Source organism: Neodiprion pinetum, chromosome 5 (genome assembly GCF_021155775.2).
Source record: "Neodiprion pinetum isolate iyNeoPine1 chromosome 5, iyNeoPine1.2, whole genome shotgun sequence".
Classification (NCBI taxonomy): domain Eukaryota; kingdom Metazoa; phylum Arthropoda; class Insecta; order Hymenoptera; family Diprionidae; genus Neodiprion; species Neodiprion pinetum.
In genome coordinates this window covers 9,465,628-9,484,739 of record NC_060236.1, presented here as the reverse complement: position 1 = coordinate 9,484,739, position 19,112 = coordinate 9,465,628, and the positions used below count along the sequence as shown (strand labels likewise).

Here is a 19,112-nt window from a genome sequence, read left to right as displayed (position 1 = left end):
TTCACATATAAATTTGACATTCATTTGAAATAACACTTTTGTCAGTACAATAGTTATTTTTATCTCAGAATTTCTTCATTAATCGTATAAACGGTAGAACTAGTGCCAAGTACCTATCTTTCGCATTTTCTAAATTCTTTTTGAATCATATGAATAATGTATCAAACAAAATAATATACTTATATAATTATATGGCACCACTTTTCACATCGTATAAGTACAGGCACGAGTATAATATAACAACAAAGTATTTCAATATTAGTAAGTTGGAAGTATAAAAGCATACACAGCTATATGTACAAATTTAAGTCATTATACATATAGTGATAATAACGTTTAATTCTTGGAATGAGATTTTCTTTTAGTTTTCCTCCATCTCAAAGACGGTGCGCTTTTTCCGTGATAATTAAACCGACTCGTAAGTATTTCTGATGGACTTTGCCAGGGATATCGCAAACCAGATACCGGCGAACTGTAGGGAGCAGAAAAAAAAAGAGATGAAAATAAATAAATAATTAATGCGCCACATATCACTCAGTAAATATCATCATCTACATGCAGTAGCATTAAGCGTAAGTAACCTAACCGCAAGTCAGCGCACTTCCAATGCAACCTTCATTGCTTCTGAATTCAAACTTTCCATCCCAAGTGTTGGAAAAAAAACCGTGTGACGCGTACGGATGGTCGACATCTGACTCGTGTGATAAAGCGCTCGCCTTGTCTCATGCTGCGTTCACACTAGTGCGCGTACAATTGCTACATTCGTATTCGTGTGCAAACGCAGCACTCGTCTTTGCCGATTACGCCGCAAACTTCACACTCATCGGAAATCGCCCATTCGCCACATTTGTAACACAATGTATCATTTTACATATTTTCAACTCCGTTGAAAGTCGTGTTCTCATTCGTACAATCTTGCTACGTTTGATTTGTTTCTCGTGTTTATTACGATCCGTACGTATATACTCGTAGTCTACTGTAATCATACGAAAACAGATCTCTACCGAATGAGAGCTAGGTTTATTCTTTCGATACTTAATTGACGTGTATAAGCCTGAATGAATAAACCTATCAACGGTAAGAGATGAAATGTAGAAGGCAAAAGAAATGGTACATTGTGCAACAAGGGCGCAAATTTGTTCTTTCAGATCGAGCGTAAGAGTCTTAAGTGAACTGAAAACGAATATTGCATATACGCGCGGCGAAAAGACCATTGCCTACTTGTTGCCCATAATTCTTGATATAACAAGAGTATGTTACGCGTTTTTTCACGAAGCACAAAATTGAGGTTAGGGTGGCCTAATGTCGGATTTTTTTGCGATAGCGCGTGCATGCGGTACAGAAAAAACCACTCTTAACTCCTAGAACTTAAAAGTGGTATTTTCGGTGCTCCGCGCATGCGCATTCGCAGACTCACTCAACCGTCACAGAAACGCGAACATTATGTACGGAAAACGCGCATGAAAGACCGTGTAAAAAAGATGCTCGCGTTACATAAAGGAATATTACAGTTACAAAAACGCACACACCGTGTAAGACAAACGATACAATGTAAAAAAGGAAACACATTCAAATTTGTTTTTCAATTACCTGTAGAAAAGCGACGCCGAAACCGACTCCGCCGAGTTGCAGAGCGTGCACTTTGACGAAGTCAAGAAAAGCGGGAGCGCAGCCTACATCGTGGACGTGCAGCTCTGATGTTGAATTGAGTTTGCAGGACACAGTTCCAGCGGCACCAGCTTGTGGATCACAGCAAGTCATTGGGAGAGAATCGTTGTCGAAGTATAGCTGCCAATCCTTCGGCTCATTTGTGCCGCAGCATCGGAGCTGTTTTGAAAACCATGTCAGTTATGAAGCTGGGGTAAAGGATTTGAATTTTCAATTTTACCTCGGACCATAACACTGTATAATTTCAGGTAAATACAATGGCCAATTATTTTTTAGACGCTTTGTAAATTTTTTCACTGAAAAAATTACTTCACATTTTGCCGTGGACAATGTCACTACAGGAGGCTACTAATTCATACCGAGACAATGCGTCTAACTAAATTTTGAATAGTCCGAATTTATACTTAATCACGATAAATCGATTATAGCTTATTATACATCCAACATTCAATGTTATGGGTTTTCATTGCAAATAACGCAGTGCGAATAGTCGGAAGAACGGGGAACAAGAAAAAAACGTGGGCTTGCGGTTTTGAACGGTTTAAGTATGCAATGGTTAATGACCTACGACCAATTTTAAGCCATTTAAAAATGATTTTATTAACTACCAAAAGTTTAATTACTGAAATCAGAAAAATGAAACAGACAGCATGTAACTAACTGATAGTTCTTCGATAAGACAGCAAGTAATCGATCCTATATTTGTTTATCTTATTGTCAGTCAGCCCATGAGTAAACTATTTTGCTTTAAAACAGTTTTTTTCCGTGTAAAATACTGTTGTAATTCGCCAAGACTGACGAAAAACGGTATTATAACAAGGTGACTGAGAAACACTGATCTTCGCGAGCCTTTGCTATTGTCGTTAAAACCGTACACAACCCGTTCCAAATCGAAGGACACAAGGTCATACAGACATGCACGATAGAGATAGGCTATAAAGATATCCTCCATCAGCGTATGCATGGTGCTTGATTGGCTCGTGTAACGCGATATAGGATAAAACTTTCGTTCGATAGATGGACATTTTTTTGCAGTTATAAACAGGTAGAACATCCGGTCTTACTTTCTTCTGAATCCCATCCCAGAGGAAAGTGATCTCGGTATTGTCCTTGTATTCGGCCATCGAGCTGTTCATTTTTTCAGTAACGATGTCGGACGCTTGTGCCCTCAGTACGTATCCAGAAATTCCACCGGCAAGTTCGAGGATGAATACGAGTATCATCAACGTGGCAAACTGTGGGAATTTCAAGAAAAATAGCTACAATTCAATTCAAATGCAGAGTAAAAAATGCGGAATCAATTACACCGTAAAAAATGATTGCGAATTTACTGCACATTTACTGTACAAAAGATTTGTCAATTTAAGAAACACGTTGCAAATTTACATATTAGATGCAAAGACGTAAATTACTATATATTTGTCTTAAATTTATAATGAAAATTTTTGATTGTGATAAAATTTATAGGAAAAACACAAAAAAGTTATTTGAACGAACATTAAATGTATGGTGAATACACTGTTCTGTAAACTGAGAAAAATTTCATTTGTTATTGTAACTAGAAAAATTCAGTAAAACAGGTATCGTTAAAAAAAACTGTTTGAATATTGTTGGGATTACAAAAAACGAGGTATGCGTAACCATTTTGCGCTATAGTCGATCCTTTTTTGGTAATTGCAACGCAAAATCAATTTCTTCGGTTTACTCTACTTTTTTAGTTAAACAAGGCTTTAACGTCAATTTATTATTGCACGATCATTAAATTTTCGCAACAATTACAAGAAAATATAGCAACAGTGATCGTAATGAGGAAGAATAGTAACGGATACTAGACTTTCCGGTAAGAGCTAGAAAACTAATTTTCATTTTGTACCTAGAACCATATTTTTCGATTGTGGTAAAAAATGAAAATAGTTAAGGACTGAGCGGTAACCGGAACTAAAAATTTCTCTCAGTGTATTCGAATAAAACTTTTAATACAGTGTAAGAAATTCCATAGAGAAACTTTTAACACTGTATACAAGAAAAGTTTACATCTTATAGACAATCATTTATCGCGTCATCATTTGCTTACCGTAACAAGCATACAGTAATTCTCCCGAACAGCTCCACAACAGCCGAAAAATGCGATGAGGAAAATTATCACACCAATCGCTATCAGCAGCGATGGTACCGAGAGGAATTCCTTGTCAAGGAAATGGCGGTATTCATGGAAAATGGCAAAAATCACCGATCCAAGCGAGATCAGCAGGATTCCGCTAATCTGTTAACAAACAAATTTTACGTACATAAAGCCGGTTATTTTTATAAACAATTACGTCAAATTCAATACTGATTACATGAAAAATGAGATGACAATTTTGAAATGAAGATGTATTGTCCTGTGTAACGTGTTGAAAAGTGGATTAGATATTTCGAGAGTTTATTTTTAATTCATACGTAAGGTAAAGTTATAGAATTGAATGAATATGAAATATGAGAAGCCATTCTTTCAAAAATTTTTCCAGCCAGACTGTTGGAATTTCAACAATTTTAGATACAACTTTGCCAAAAATCACCAAGTCATAGTTTAAAAATTTTTATTCCACCTCCGAATGGCAGCGTTCAACTTTCGATGTCGCAAAATATCCTTCAAATGAATATGCAGAGAAAAAAAATATTCTGAACGATAGTAAATTCCTTGAATTATATTTGAACTTTCAGCGAAGTTAAGTAGAAAGGAAATTAAGAAGAAAAAAAATATTCTCGAGCTTTCGGTATATGAAAACCACTTCCAAGTTTTTTCTAAGAGACTTCTGTTTGAGGTAAGAAGAAGACTTGGTCATACGTACAGTAAATAATGTATGTACATTTGTAAACAATGAGTCGACTGGTCGCTGTATTCAACACTGAATTATATCCGTTTTCAGTTTAGTATATTTCACAATTTATCACATTATTTATTAAAAAGCGATCACACTGATAAAATCCCTGCCAGAATAGTTTTTTTTTTCCGAGAGTTATAATTTCCCTTGAAATTCGTCGAATGAGATTGATGAAATTGAGAACTCGTTTGATTCCCGTAATCTGTATTCTGTTAATCCCCGCTTTACATTAATTACAGTAAACGAAATTACATTATACGATTGCATAAGCATAACGTGAAGTTTTACGAGATAAGGAAACGAAACACGCAAATAAGACCAACTTTTAATTCGCAAGCTAAATTTTTTCCGAATTTCCGTACTTTCATTGAATTGACGTTTAAATTTTCGTATGCAAACTCTTCGGATAATCTCTTCAAAAAGCGCCAATTATTTTTTCTTTCAAAATGACAGTCGAAATGGCGAATAAATTTATATGCTCAAACCTGTTGTCGACTGCCAGGTTTCATTTTGATCTAAACAACGATAATGTAACACATCTCTATCAATAATTACGCAAACCTCTCCAAACAAATTCCATAACGAGAGTAAACATTCACGGTATGAGGAGACCATAATATTTCAGGTATAATATAACCAGGAATATTATATCAATCGCGCAAAACTTGGACGAAAGTATTTCAGTTTTGGTCGTTAACATTCGTATATATTATTAATTGTTTATCGCCACGCGGCTGGTTTTTTTTTCGATTATTTACTAAATGGTGAAGGATAAAAATTTTTTCTCATCACCCCTTTTTTTACTTCAAGCCATCGTGATTTTGGAAATGATCAACAAAAAAAAAAAAAAAAACGGCCGTGTACAACGATAGCTACATTTGTATAGATGTTGACAAAATTTTGTTTTCTATTTTCAGACAACCGTTTACCGAGATATCGATGGAGGACTTCGTTTAGGAGGTCAAAAACGGTATTTTCTTTCATGTCTTCCGTAATTTCACAATCTGAGGCTTGTTTGAAGATTCTTTTCCGACAATGGGCGTATAACTATATCGTCTACTTTCCGAAATGTCGCAGTGCATTTACAACACTTTAAAATTCATACGTTATAACTACGTCGGTACGTTATACTTAATCATTAGCGTCACCGAGAAGAATACAATCCTCATATACATATTAATACATATACGTATACTTATCGATAAATAACGTCGCTATAATTCCCCCTTTGTAATGCGATTACTTTCCCGCCGCTGGAGTACGCGTTATACATTTTAAAGCATACTGAACTACGAAAGAAATTTTTCGCATAAAATATTCGTACTCGATAAGGAAAAGTATGTATAACGTAGATAAATTTCAAAAGAAATTATCAGATAATAATAATTATATATTCCTAAAATAAACATCAATAACGATATTTTTCCCCGCTACCGTTATCTACGACGTTATACGTGTGTACAAATTTACTCGATGTTATTAATAGGTCAAAGACAAGCTATGAAATACAATATTACCCCGATGTTACGCCACGGACGGTGTTCGATTCTACATAAATCAGTTCTACAGAGAAAATATTTTACAGAATATGTACTACAGAATCGTTTCTAAAAAAATATTGTTCTACGGAATATTTTACTACAGAAAGGAATTCGAGATTCACATCACAAAAATAAACCTGCATGAATTATTCTACAGGAGAATTGTTCTACAGAATACTTTTCTACAAATTGTGTTTGACACATAAACTCTCAAAAGCATTTAATCGTCAGTTTCTTACATTTTCATTTCATTTAATTTAATTTATATATTCTATAGAAAAATATTCCTGTAGAAACGATTCTGTGGAAAATTTACGCTGTAGAACTGATTTCTGTAAAATCGATCCGCCCCCTGTGCTACGAGTCGTTCCGACATCGACGGCGTAGTTGAAAAAAAGTATATACTAAATCACACGCAGTTTGTTATATTTCCACACATTGCAGTTATTACCAGTTTTTTCCGCTTCATCATCTTTATTTCTCTCTGCTTTTCCCTAACACGTGGAACCGATATTGCCATGATTTTGCAGTTATCAGTAGGGCTTGACCCCTGCATATAATGTCGAAGACATGCGAGCATAATTGTAAACGCTTCTATCTTATGGACTTAGAATTAAGGCACGACTTCTGCTTGTAATAAGTATAAAATTTATCTTTCCGACAAGTGCCTTAATCCTTTGAGTCATAGTGGTAAGTATTTCTTACCATCTATTTTATTTCCATTTTTTGTATATTTACAGAACTTTTCAACATCCTTCTTTGCGGTTTTTTGCTATTTCTGATATTATACTAATAGCTATTCAATACTCGGGAGTAATTGTTACGATATAATGTAAATTGTTATTGTTAGCAAGCAATTGATTGAAAAAAATCGTGAAAATTGAAGGAATAATTCATTTTCGAGAAAGTTACGCCTCTACGCATGTACATGTTTTACATAAATTATAATCTTTTGGGGTAGCTGACTACGAATCTGAAATCGGATTTTGAAAATTCAAGATGACTGATCGAATATGGCCGACGAAAATTTAAAATCTGATCGAACCCGGAGAAAAACTCTGTCCAGAGGTTTTTGGGGTCACTGATTAGGAATCTGGAATCAGATTTTGAAAATTCAGTATGGTGAATCCAATCAGCGACCTCGAAAGCCACTGCATGGTTCTTTCACCGAATCTGATTAGATTAGCAATTTTCGTACGCCATATTGGATCGGCCATCTTGAATTTTCAGAACCTGTTTTCAGATCCGTAATTAGCGACCCCAAAACTTATAATTCATGTAATCTTATTATTCCAAAAGTGTTATTATAAAAGTTGACTCGGCACAATGATGTGTGACTCAAAGGGTTAATCAGAACGCTGACTAGTAACCGAGAAATTCATCTGCAATCACAATTTCAACCAGACGCGGAAGACCTTATCGTTATTTTTTAAATAACCGTTTTCCTTTGTTCTCTTCGAAGATCATATATAGGGGGAAAAGATCAAAGATATTTGCACATAAGCAGAAGTATAACTTTTCCAAAAACTTAAAAAAAAAAAAAAAAGTTCCTATAACTACATATGGAAATCTACGCTGGCCATTAATCCATTTAAATTTTTTCAACCTTGGACTGAATATTGAAGAATACACAATGATTAATTAGTAATCATAAAATGAACGCTATCAGCAAGAATAATCGTCATTTCACTTCATGTATATGATTGTAAGAATTGGATCATACGCAGAAGCGTTTATTGACAGTTGATGTACATATGTTTAAAAATAAACACGTATTACTACACCAATCGCAGAGTATATACAGTAAAATAGTTCCGACATTTACAAGCTGCGGTGTCCGAGCGGTTAAGGAGATGGACTTGAAATCCATTGGGATCTTCCCGCACAGGTTCGAATCCTGTCCGCAGCGAATTTTTTTTTTTCTCATTTCTTTCATCGAATTCAATTCGATATTAATACACTACTCAATTAATTTCGCATCTAATTTATGGCAATATTTCGTCTACCTATATTCTAAAGGAATAAATATGCAATGGCAGCCTTCTTTGTTCGCATCATGCGCATATAAGATGCAACGCATATTATTTGATTGCAAAACCGCTGCAATCCTAAACAGATAAATGCGGTATTATTTATAGTCATTTCAACAACGCCCATGAATGATAAAATTATACAAACAAATAAACGATAATCGGTATCATTTTTCTGGTGCATACTTAAATTATGGGTGAAATATTTTCAGTCTCGGTTTAACGCGCACACTAACAATAAGTATATTATATACGTTCTGATGAATCTATAATATAAAGCGTCGCTGAATTTTGTCTCGGTGTTTTGAATTTCCTCAATGAGTACAAGGTGTACGAAACGTTCTTTCACCTGTTCCACGCGATAAATTGCCGGAGGCGGTTTGCGATACGTATAACTTTCATATTTACGCAACATGATATACATAAATTCGATGGAAATTCTTATACCTGATATAACCGCGAACAGCAGTCGAAGTATCTGTTACGGTTAAGCTATAACGCTAAAAAACAAAAGCTAAAGAAAATCACTGCAGAGATCGTCCTTTGCTAGGCTTCTGTCTATCAACAAACTGGATTAAAGTTCCCCTCGGACACGAGTGACGAAGTATTCAGATATTTCAACTCGCACTGTTACACTTAGCTAGTCTGCATATTTTTAGAAATACAAATTTATATATTCGAATCAAACGTTTTCGTTCGAAGTATGTTGAATAAAGTTGCATGAAATGTAGAACGACAGCAAAGATAAAAGCGCATCGCGTTCGTTGGAATAACGCCATGTTACTGACTTCCGTGAAGTTTGATAAGAAGAATTGGGACGTACCGTTACAAGATAATTATAGATATTTCAATAAGTGAGTTACATTTCCTTTCCGTGAATGTGCGGTGATATTAGATGTCGCCTTTGATTTGTTCAGTTGCACATGAATACTACGCAAGACGCAATTTGCAATTAATTACGTCGCACGAGAAAAAAAAGCGGTGCCGAATGCGCGTCGGATAACCGATAAATTTTCAATTTCGAATATCGAACGTTTTTCAATAAGTACGGGCCGTAACGGGTGAACAAAAAAACGCCGAGTTACCACCATAAAAAAGTTTATGCTTACCACAAAGAGCAGGTTAAATATAAACATAAGGTACTTGACGCAGCGCGAACCCATCGAAAGTTGGACACCGACCACCATTATATCTGCGAATAATACCACGAGGGGTAAAATAAAAACAGTAAGTTTATTTCGGCGAGACTTTACTCTCTCCGGTCAACCGCACTAAATGGAATCGTTATAACTGCACACGAAACTGTTCGAATAACCCGATCGACTGTTATTTTACAGGACGTGAGTCAGTTTAAGGACGCAAAGTTCTGCCGAGGGGTCAATTGTTAACTGAACAGAGATACGAACGATCCGTAGTTCGCCAACGAGACTTCCTGACTGTCCCTCTAACTCGACTCAAATTTCCACACTACTGCCGGTCACAAACACCACGACAGTCTCGGCTCGAGTCTCGACCCTGCAGCTGTTGCGACGCGCTATCTCGAGGCAGACGCGTTTTCCGTCAATGTGTTCGAGACACCAAGGCCGTGAAATCCGGCTGTTCAGCCACGGGGGGTCGGGGGTTCCCTGACGTGGCTCTGCGATGCGACCACGGTCTTACTCACAGGTCTGGAAACTTGGTCAAAATTTCAGTGGTGGGAGTGTCCTCTTATAGCTAGGGAGCTGGGTGCCAAAATTTCTAAATGATTTATTCGTCTGGCAGACATTATTGATATCAAATTTTGTACCATAAGAAGCATTAAGGACTGCGTCTGCCACCATGACAGGCCTGTGTTGTCAATTGTCAGCGCTCGAAAAATTTAAAAAAAAAGGGTGTACTAAATCATTTGTTCGTGTCTGCCTCTTGGACTGATGGTCAGAATCATCCTGAAAACGATTAAAATCCAGAGGCAGGCATCCAGACCTCTGACTTTTGTAGTAGTAAATTTTTTAAGTTTTCTTTGTGATTTAAAAACGTGTATATGGAATGTTCGCTCGGCAGACCTGAATTGTTCGATTAAAAACAATGTGAAGGGCCACAGAGAAATGGTCTGTCACCATGGTAGCGCTGAGTTGTCAATTGACAGCGCTTCAAAAATGTAAAAAAAAAAGGTGTGCTAAATCATTTCTTCGTGTCTGCCTCTTGGACTGATGCTCAGAATCGTCCTCAAAACGTTGAAAATCCAGAGGCAGACATCCAGACCCCTGATTTTCCAAAGGCAGACCATTTGAATAAAATTTTTTTTTTTTCAACTCTACGCTCTCGCCAAGCCACAAGTAAAAAATTCTCCGCCTACAAAAGGTTAATAAAAATAATTAATGTTACATACAAGCAATCGATAGGAACAATTTTAAAAACATATTTCAAAAATTCGGGTTATAAATCTGTTACCTGCCGTCCCGTGGGTATAAAATGAACTGTATAGGTTGTCTTTCTTACAAGGGGAACGCCAAGGTTGGAAATGAAGTTTGGGGTGGGGCGGTGCGTGGTTGCAGTACCACCCCATAGTGTTACAATGCCCAAGCCATAGAGCTAGATGGCCAGCCATTTACGAGAAAAATGCTCCAAAAGTTTCGTTCCTACGGTATGTACCTAAAAGCATTCGCTGTTGATCAATCGGCCCGGTGGCCTATTGATGGCTGGCAAGCGTAGCACGCCGAAGGTTCCGTGTTTAAACCCTCCGCACCTGATTTTTTTTTTCCTTTTTTTATACTTTTTTTCTTCAAATGATTGTTTATTTGACTTATCAATAAGTTAATTGATTATAATCATAATTATATAATGAATATTTTTAAAAAAATTCTTGCTTCGTGCTTTCAACATATCCATTTGCTTTTTTTTATTGAAAAATAACTATACAACGAAGTTCAAATTGTAAACATGTTTTATTTCAGCCTTTTTTTTTACATTTTTGAAGCACTGTAACTCAAAAACGCAGGGACGTAGGACCTTAATTAACTGGACCAAATCGATTTGTATTGATCTGAACTTTCATCTCTATCGATACGAGAGACGTACAAATCATTGACCAAAATGGCACCCAGCTCCCTAGCTATTATTGAAGCACCGATCGTTTCGCCTAGTGACCACGAGTGTTGCTGCGATAGAGGGATGCAGGCCACGATGCAGGCTGTGTGAGAGAGACGGAAACAGGTTAAACACAGCCTGCATCCCTCTATCGCAGCGACACTCGTGGTCACTAGGCGAAGCGATCGGTGCTTCGATAAGAGTACATACCCCATTACCGGAGTTTTCAGACCTGTATGTAAGACTGTGGATGCGACACACATGCATACATCGAGCAAATTTCTATGTGTGTCAGCACGTGGTCGGAGTCTTGTTTTGCAGCTTCGCTGCAATCGAACCGTGTCAAAAGTTAGATGAGTATAATTTTTTAGAATTTGGTGATTTTATACGGATGAATTCTGAAGTTTTGCAACGAATTCATTTGGTGAAAATATTGGGAAATAAATTGTAAAAAATTTCCCCAAAATCCGAGGTTTCTATTTGAATTCTTAATTCTGTCTCAAAGACTCGGAATTTTTCCATTGCGTTAACTTTATCGGTTATTTGCTGGATCGCTGTTAATTGTTGTCCCTGAAGTCTTTAAAATTTTCGTCGAAGAAACCTATAACTCCTGTTGCAGCGTAACTTGTGAGTAATAAGTACTAGTCAGAGATACGGGGCCCTTCTGAAGCGCCCGAGAAAATCGTTCCTGCGTAACGAAAGCATAACAGGAAGTTGCCGGATAGAAAAGTTTGAGGAAACCGCAAACGACACAAAATTATGAATAACTGTGGCGACTGTGGCCTAGAGATAATCTTCCTCGCATGTTAACTGGCATAACAGATATAAAAATTGTCAACTTGAAACAATTATGGCAGTCTCTCTCTTTGTCATTTATCGATGATCCACAGAGAGAATAATGTTTGTTGGTGGCATTCACAGCACCGTTCATGGCATCGCCCAAAAATCGAACATGGTTTAATTTGATCATGGATCGTGCTAGAAAGATTGCAGTTTTTCTTGCAGAGTAAGCAATTAAGCATAAGGACCTTTCAAAGCTTCGACCCTTCTCCGTACGGGGGCAGCACTGCAGACTGTTTGACACATGGGTTTGACACCACTAAACAATTTAAACTTTGGCAGAAAAATTCTTTGAATATTGAAGATGAAAAAAAGATAAATCATTTTTAATTCAATTACAAATCAATCAGTCATTATTCCCAATTCGCATTTATTAGTCACTGCTTGAAGTTGGTGATCGATCATCGTCGCCGAGTGTTTTTGTTTATCTCCAATATTCGAAGCATTTTTCTAATTTTTTTTTGGGAACCAATCTGGAGAGAAACCTTTTTGAGAACCACCCTAATAATATATGATATTTTTATTGAACTATTTTTGAAAAAATTTTTCGCAAATTTTTGTAACCATGATGTGGCAACAATTTATTTATGATCATAAGTTACGAAAAGGCTGTGATCTCTGCAAGAAATGTAGTGGAATAAAAAAATTAACAAGCAATTATCCTCTATACTTCGATACAAACATAAGTGGGTACTTCTGTCCTATTTCAAAATATTGATGGATCTATTAACTATTATAATCCTGTTCCTTCTACAGACCATCGTAAGGCTACGTTATTATACCTAATAATAACACATCTCTATGTAAGAAAATATTACTATGAATGATCAACAAGTTTGTTATTGACTTTTACTTTTGTATTAATCGTGCTGTTGCCATGCATGCGTTAATTAGATGTGAAGTAGTTTTCTGTTCCGGAATACACCACAGGAATAAAAGCAAAAAATTACTTTATTTCGACTGACAATTTATGACCAGTGTCTTTGCTACCAAATGAGAGTTGTTCTGCACATGTTCTCGTTAAAACGAAATTGCAGCAATTTGTGACCCCATAGGCACCTTCAATGATTTTGCATCTATGTACGCTCCTGACCAAGCAGGTTCCTACATTGGCCACCAGTTGACTCTGCCGTCGTGTAAAAAAAATGGCGGCCACTATGATTGCCGCTGAAGAAAGTGCAACGAATAATTTAGCGCCAAGTATGATGTATGCGTTTGAATATTGCATAAGGAGACATCTCCATCGTCGAACGTCGAGGCGCATCGAAAGTTTATCATGTTAGATTTTTAACTCATCCCGAAACGGAATTAGTAACTAAAATTAAGGTCCTCAGGAACAACAGCGCAATGTTATCTTCTAATTAGAAAAATTGAGAAAATGCACGCATAATTTATACTTCTCGCCGCTTAGGTACGATAGTGAGAGTTATTTATCAAACTGGACTACGATTACTGCGCAGCAGTTAGATATAGACATACCAACTTCTTATCTGAAGATGTCTCAACGACGTACTTCACTTCAACAATAAAAATCAATAACAAAAGGAATCGTACGGCTGATATACTGCACATTTGCCTACTTATGGACTTGCGCATATCATACCCATATATACCCTCGTTCGATAGATTAAACTCTACATTAAGTCTTGAAAAATAAACACAGCTGGTGTAACGTATAAACGTGTGATGAAGATATATGGTTGCAGATGCGATTTTGAATTTGAATCGCAAATCGATCGCCAATTTTATGAAAATGTCAAAAAATATTTGCCATCATGTGATATCTTCTCTTCAGTTCAAGCGCACCTGATGGCTATATTACTCCATACGCTTATTGTAACTTAGGCGGGAGTTGAACTTTTAAACAATGCCTAATCGATATGAAATTCGATTTCATTGCTAACTCTCGAACATGTATACATTGTATATTATGATGTTGGGAAGCTCAGGTTGCAGCGTATCCACATCGGTATCCACCACGTATGCGTGCGTACAGCACGAACGAGAATTCGGTCAAATATCGTGGGTATTATACACAGTATAATGACCGCGTAAAAGTAGAACTATTTTCATCTGTTTATCGAGCAAGCGGGTAAGGCTTCGTGGGCGAGTCCGGCGCTTCGCACGCTTTGTGCAAAGGTGAATAACCCGTCTAAACCTCTTCGAGTCCCGATCGATGTTGCGTTGATCTGGACATAACATTACCCCATGTTGGTCATACGCGCGTGTAATGTCTCCCTCGCGTTTCCTTGTTCTCCGATAGTTCGTCCCTTGATAATCCGCTTCCATAGCCGTGTAACTATTATTTTCCTTCCGTAAGGTCAACCAACTATACCTTCAAATTCCCTTTCAAACGTAAATTTGTCCAGATATTGGAGTTCTGAATTCATATTTATGGATATTAAAAACAAATGATATTATGAATCAAAATTACTACGGATTTTTTTCATTTTTTCCTTGTAATTATATAGTAAATAAACAGATTCAATATTGTATTTTATAGTATTGGGTCGGGTAAACGTGCATGGTGGATTATTCTCGATTCTGGTACAGTGCAGGAGCTTGAATATTACTAAACTATAGCCGTGTTCCTCGGTATAAATTGAAATAGTGCAGTCCAACGAATGCGATTGATTTCTGTATTAGTGTTTTCACGGTAGCATAATATAGATCGCAGTATGGTTTCTATACGTACGCAATCCATAAAAGTCGCGCGCATGCACGTATGGGCTATATGTGAAAAATAAATACGTGGGATCTGCAACGGGCATGCCGCTTACGGTTTACATCACGCTACGGGTCTTGAAACGCAATTACTGTTCGTGTGCACCGCTGTTTGGAGCAAAAGGGTCACTTGAATGACCACTCAGCCACCACCTACGTTCGCGTCGGAACTAGCATCACTTAAATAATGAACCGTATGAAATAAGAACGTATGTGAGTCTGACTTACCCGAGAGTGAAATTCGTCTCCCTTGCACGAATTGAAAGTGAAATTATGCTCTTTGCATTCAAATTTTATCGCATGATTTCAATGCGATTATGCATTCTTATGATGTCAATTTCGCCAAGATTCGATCGCGGCTATGATCCCTAACGTTACATTTTTTTCTCCACTTAATTCGGCAAAATATCATTGCAGGACTCTGCGAATTCGAATTATGCATAAACAAGTTGCAGAGATTACATGCATTTAATAAAATTTCGATAAAGTTCTCTATAGAACGTTGCAAAAAATGTACTGACATATTGTTGGAGTTTAAATTCATTCATTCGTGTAGAATGAAGTATGTGTATAAATAATACTGCAAAGGCGGTGCGTCACATGCATGGCTTACGGCTTACGCGTGTAATTACCGTTCCTTTCAGTCTCTCTTATCGCTAATTGTGAGGAAAGACCGGCCCGGGCCCCTTGGACGTGCAACCGCCATAATGCTCGTTGTCAGCTGAAATAGCACTGTAAAAGTTAGATAGGCTTGAAAAGCACTCCCAGCTGCTTTTGTCTTTGAATAACGCTCAAGCGTTGTACTTATCGTTGTGTTATATATTGTTACGCACAAATCGCAGGCCGGATAATTATAATGCAAAACAGGTTAGATATCCGTTTTGAAAAAAATGCTACTTGCGAATATTGATGGCCTATTATCTATGTATAAATGTTAATTCGCCTGCGATCAAGTTGACGGTATTTGCATATGATAATTTAGAAGGATTTCAGTAGTGAACATTCTTTTTGTCCCCGATACATCCTTGTAAACAGCTTTGTATAAACGTAAATTATAAAAATATAGACACAAAAATATGGTTACGTTACCAAAAATGAAGGGGAGGGAGATGTACGTAACGTTTTTTGAATTTATCCATACATTGAATGTTTTGATCTGAGATATCTTGCGAAAAATGGGGGGAAAAAGGTTTATGTTTGTTACGTATTTTTTTCCGGCGGAGTTGATGATCGTTGCAATCTGTTAAGAAGAGGGAGCTTAAAATCCCGAAATTTTACGTTACGTACCTATATTATTTGAATGGCCTCTTTATTCAATATCAAATCTGCAGACGCGCAATTTGAATAACACTAGTCAGCCAAGGCTAGTATATACATACTTGTGTGGTATGTAATTGTACGGGTGAAAAAGCCCAACATACGACTACGTGAGGAGTGAAAATGAAAATCTAAGGGCCTTGACCAGGTAGAAAATTTGAAAGTTGCCGAGCCCTGGTTCTTGTATTTTTCCCTGCACTATCCTAATGTTGAGCAATTGGAACTCTAAATCTTCGGGATTTTGTATTTCGCATCTCAACGCGTGTGAGCTTTACGCCTTTAGGATTTTCAGTTTTCAAAACATAGACATTCCGAAGATACATTTCTACGATTCCGTTGCTTGAAATTTTTATTTGTCGAAATATTGGCGCCCAACTTGCATAACTTTTACCTGAACCAAGCGTAGCGGAAAAATGCTGTACAAACGAAAAATTGTAGATATATGGGTTGGCGCAGACGGTGACCGTGTGGCTGATCGGAAGAAGCCGTTTCAAGCGACATTCACGGTATACGGTAGTTTAGGGTGCAGACAATAATTTAATAGACTTTGGTCTAGCCCGAGATCGCCCTTCATAGCGGTATGGAAAATTTCTGACATCTTGGTCTAGTCCTGATACGTACGGTCCGGTCAAAAAGCCACCGAGATTAAAATCTGACGAAATAACAGATTCAGAAGTGCATCTGATAAGTTAATCATGTTGAATTTCGTTGAACGAATAGTCTCTCAAATTCAGAATAAAATGCGAAAATCACAAATTTTCACTACGATATCATAATATTGTTGATGAATTGAAGGATGTCGCATTATTGAATCATTTCCTAAATGATGAAAAGTTCATTACTGCAGTTTGATTAATTGTTATCGTCAATGAATTCTCAGTGAGATATCACTCTGATTGTGAGTCAAACTTCTTATACAACGAAAATGTATATAACTTGTGAAAATTTGTTTTCCCAACATCTGCTTGGAGAGATCGATTTTAAAAGCTTGTCGATCGTAGTTGAGGTGCCCTTTTTCCGAACCGTGCAGTAAAACACCTTGGCGCGTGCCGAAAATTGAAGTGTTCTGTTTTAAACACCGCTAGGGCCTTTTTTGTCGCATGCGCACTTTCAAACAACTTAATTTTACGGACTGCGTTATTGAGCGAAGGTTACTTAACCCCAATTATACGCGTTGTCAGTGACACCTTTGTCGTTGACAGGATATACTGATTGTAAGGTATGTACATAGGCTGCGACTCAGGGCTTACTTTGTAATCCCTCCCAGAAATGTCGATTTATAAGTACATATATTGTTTGTCGTTTGTATTAAGTAATGAATAACATAAAAAACTGATGCAATAAAAGTTGATGGGTGATCATACTTCATGGATTTTTTGAAATTTTTCCATTAGTTGGTTTATTTATAACATGAGTTATCCAGTTCTGAAATTAAGATTTCTGTTTTCAAGATGGTTAATATTTTTGTAGCGTACAAAACTACGTACTATAAAGCAGCCCCAGGATTTTATGAAAGTCGGCGTCTATGAATATAAGTACCTATATCTTCGGTCAACGCTTCTTTGCTTCTCATATCAAGCCTTCCTGCACAGGTGTTGGAAAAAATAGCGTGTAATAACACGTACGGATGTGCAATATTTGACTTGTGTGATTACAGCTCTTGCTCGGCTCATTCTGCGTTCATACTAATGCGCGTACGATTGCAGCACTGATGTTCGTGTTAACACTCGCCTTTGCCGCTTACGTCGCAAACTTCACACTCCTCGGAAATCGCCCATTTTCCACATTTGTAACACAATGTATCGTTTTACTTGTTATCAACTCCATTGAAAGTCGTGTTTTTATCCATACTATTTTGCTACGTTTGATTAGTTTCGTTCTCGTGTTTGTTATGATCCGTACGTACAGTCGTAGTGTACTGGATTCATTCGAAAACAGCCAGAGAGGTACCTCTATCACCGTCTTTAATCGCTTCATTATGATAGCTGGGTTTATTTTTTCGATACTTAATTGACTCCTAGGACTTGAATGTGGTCGTTTCAGTACTCCGCGCATGCGCATTTGCAGGCTCACTCAACCATCATAGAAACGGGTACTTTGTGTACGGAAAACAAGCATGAAAATACGCGTAAAACATGCTCGATGTATGGAATGAAGGAATATTACAGCTCGCGCTGTATAAAAAAAACGTAGCACTAGCCTTTGCGGCTCGCAGCAAATTTCACATTGTTCGGAAATCGCCCACCTTATGCACTCGTAACACAATAAGTATACTGCTTAACCGACCATACCTTATAAGTATTTAATTTTTCCAACTTTGTGATTGCTTAGATAAATTTCCTGTTCAATTGGCTATCGTAAGTAACAGAAAAAAAAATCAAATATCGAATACGACCATTTTACTCGGAGTTACAATAGAAAATGGGGTCCGGGTCCCAGTATCGGGTGCGGCAGGTATATCCTGAACAAATACGTGTGGTATTCTAAGATTTTCGACATCAGTATCAGACTTACGCCGGTTACTTTACAACAGTCCGTAACATAGGTATATGTATATTGACTCAGAATACAAGAAATGCATTCTACACTACATCATTTCTTACAGCATGTTCAGATAGAAATGGTGAAATGCCTAAAAGATGTCTACATTTTTGACGCGTACCTTAACCGGGATCTCAAAGTTCCTAATTGAAGAAAAATGCGGAACCTGCACATGCTTGAAAAATATCTTACAACTTTGAAATCAGTTTCAAATAATGTCTCGAACATTTGGTTCTATGACCATGTGGCATAAAATTTTCGAATCTTTCCATGAAGTTTTACCAGAGAAAATCCACTATGTGGTTTCCGTTTTCAGACGCGCGTCATACGGATAGCTGCCGCAGGTACAACGTATGACTAACTTTTTGTAAAAAGTGTCGATCGAAACTATTGTATGTAGTCCCCTTGGATACGACGCCAAATAGCGACAGGTGCGAAGCGAGTTCAACTGGCGTGGGGGAAGAAATAAAGAGTCGACGGGGTGGACGGGATGTCAAAAGTCGGCTGCAACAGTAGCAATG

The 19,112-nt window shown here is 37.2% G+C and overlaps 1 protein-coding gene and 1 non-coding gene across 2 annotated transcripts; one reads left to right on the top strand and one right to left on the bottom strand.

Annotated features, from left to right (window-relative positions):
• Window positions 1–9,636, bottom strand: LOC124220122 (CD63 antigen-like). Its single transcript, XM_046628585.2, has 5 exons — window positions 9,213–9,636; window positions 3,743–3,931; window positions 2,733–2,903; window positions 1,591–1,827; window positions 1–472 (listed from the first exon to the last, which is right to left on the bottom strand). The coding sequence occupies exons 1-5, from the start codon at window positions 9,288–9,290 to the stop codon at window positions 407–409; spliced, it is 741 nt and encodes a 246-aa protein (XP_046484541.1). The 5' UTR covers window positions 9,291–9,636; the 3' UTR covers window positions 1–406.
• Window positions 7,901–7,982, top strand: TRNAS-UGA (transfer RNA serine (anticodon UGA)). Its single transcript has one exon. It is a non-coding gene; the product is annotated as a tRNA-Ser (tRNA).
• Window positions 9,637–19,112: the final 9,476 nt, after the last annotated feature.

What these genes read in the sequence shown, in the direction of transcription:
- LOC124220122 (XM_046628585.2), bottom strand. Translation starts at nt 9,290, where the DNA reads ATGGTGGTCGGTGTCCAACTTTCGATGGGTTCGCGCTGCGTCAAGTAC. An exon ending in ATTACTGTATGCTTGTTACG is followed by an intron (nt 2,904 to 3,742) that starts GTAAGCAAATGA and finishes AAATTCCCACAG; the next exon opens with TTTGCCACGTTGATGATACT. An exon ending in GGGATGGGATTCAGAAGAAA is followed by an intron (nt 1,828 to 2,732) that starts GTAAGACCGGAT and finishes TTTTCAAAACAG; the next exon opens with CTCCGATGCTGCGGCACAAA.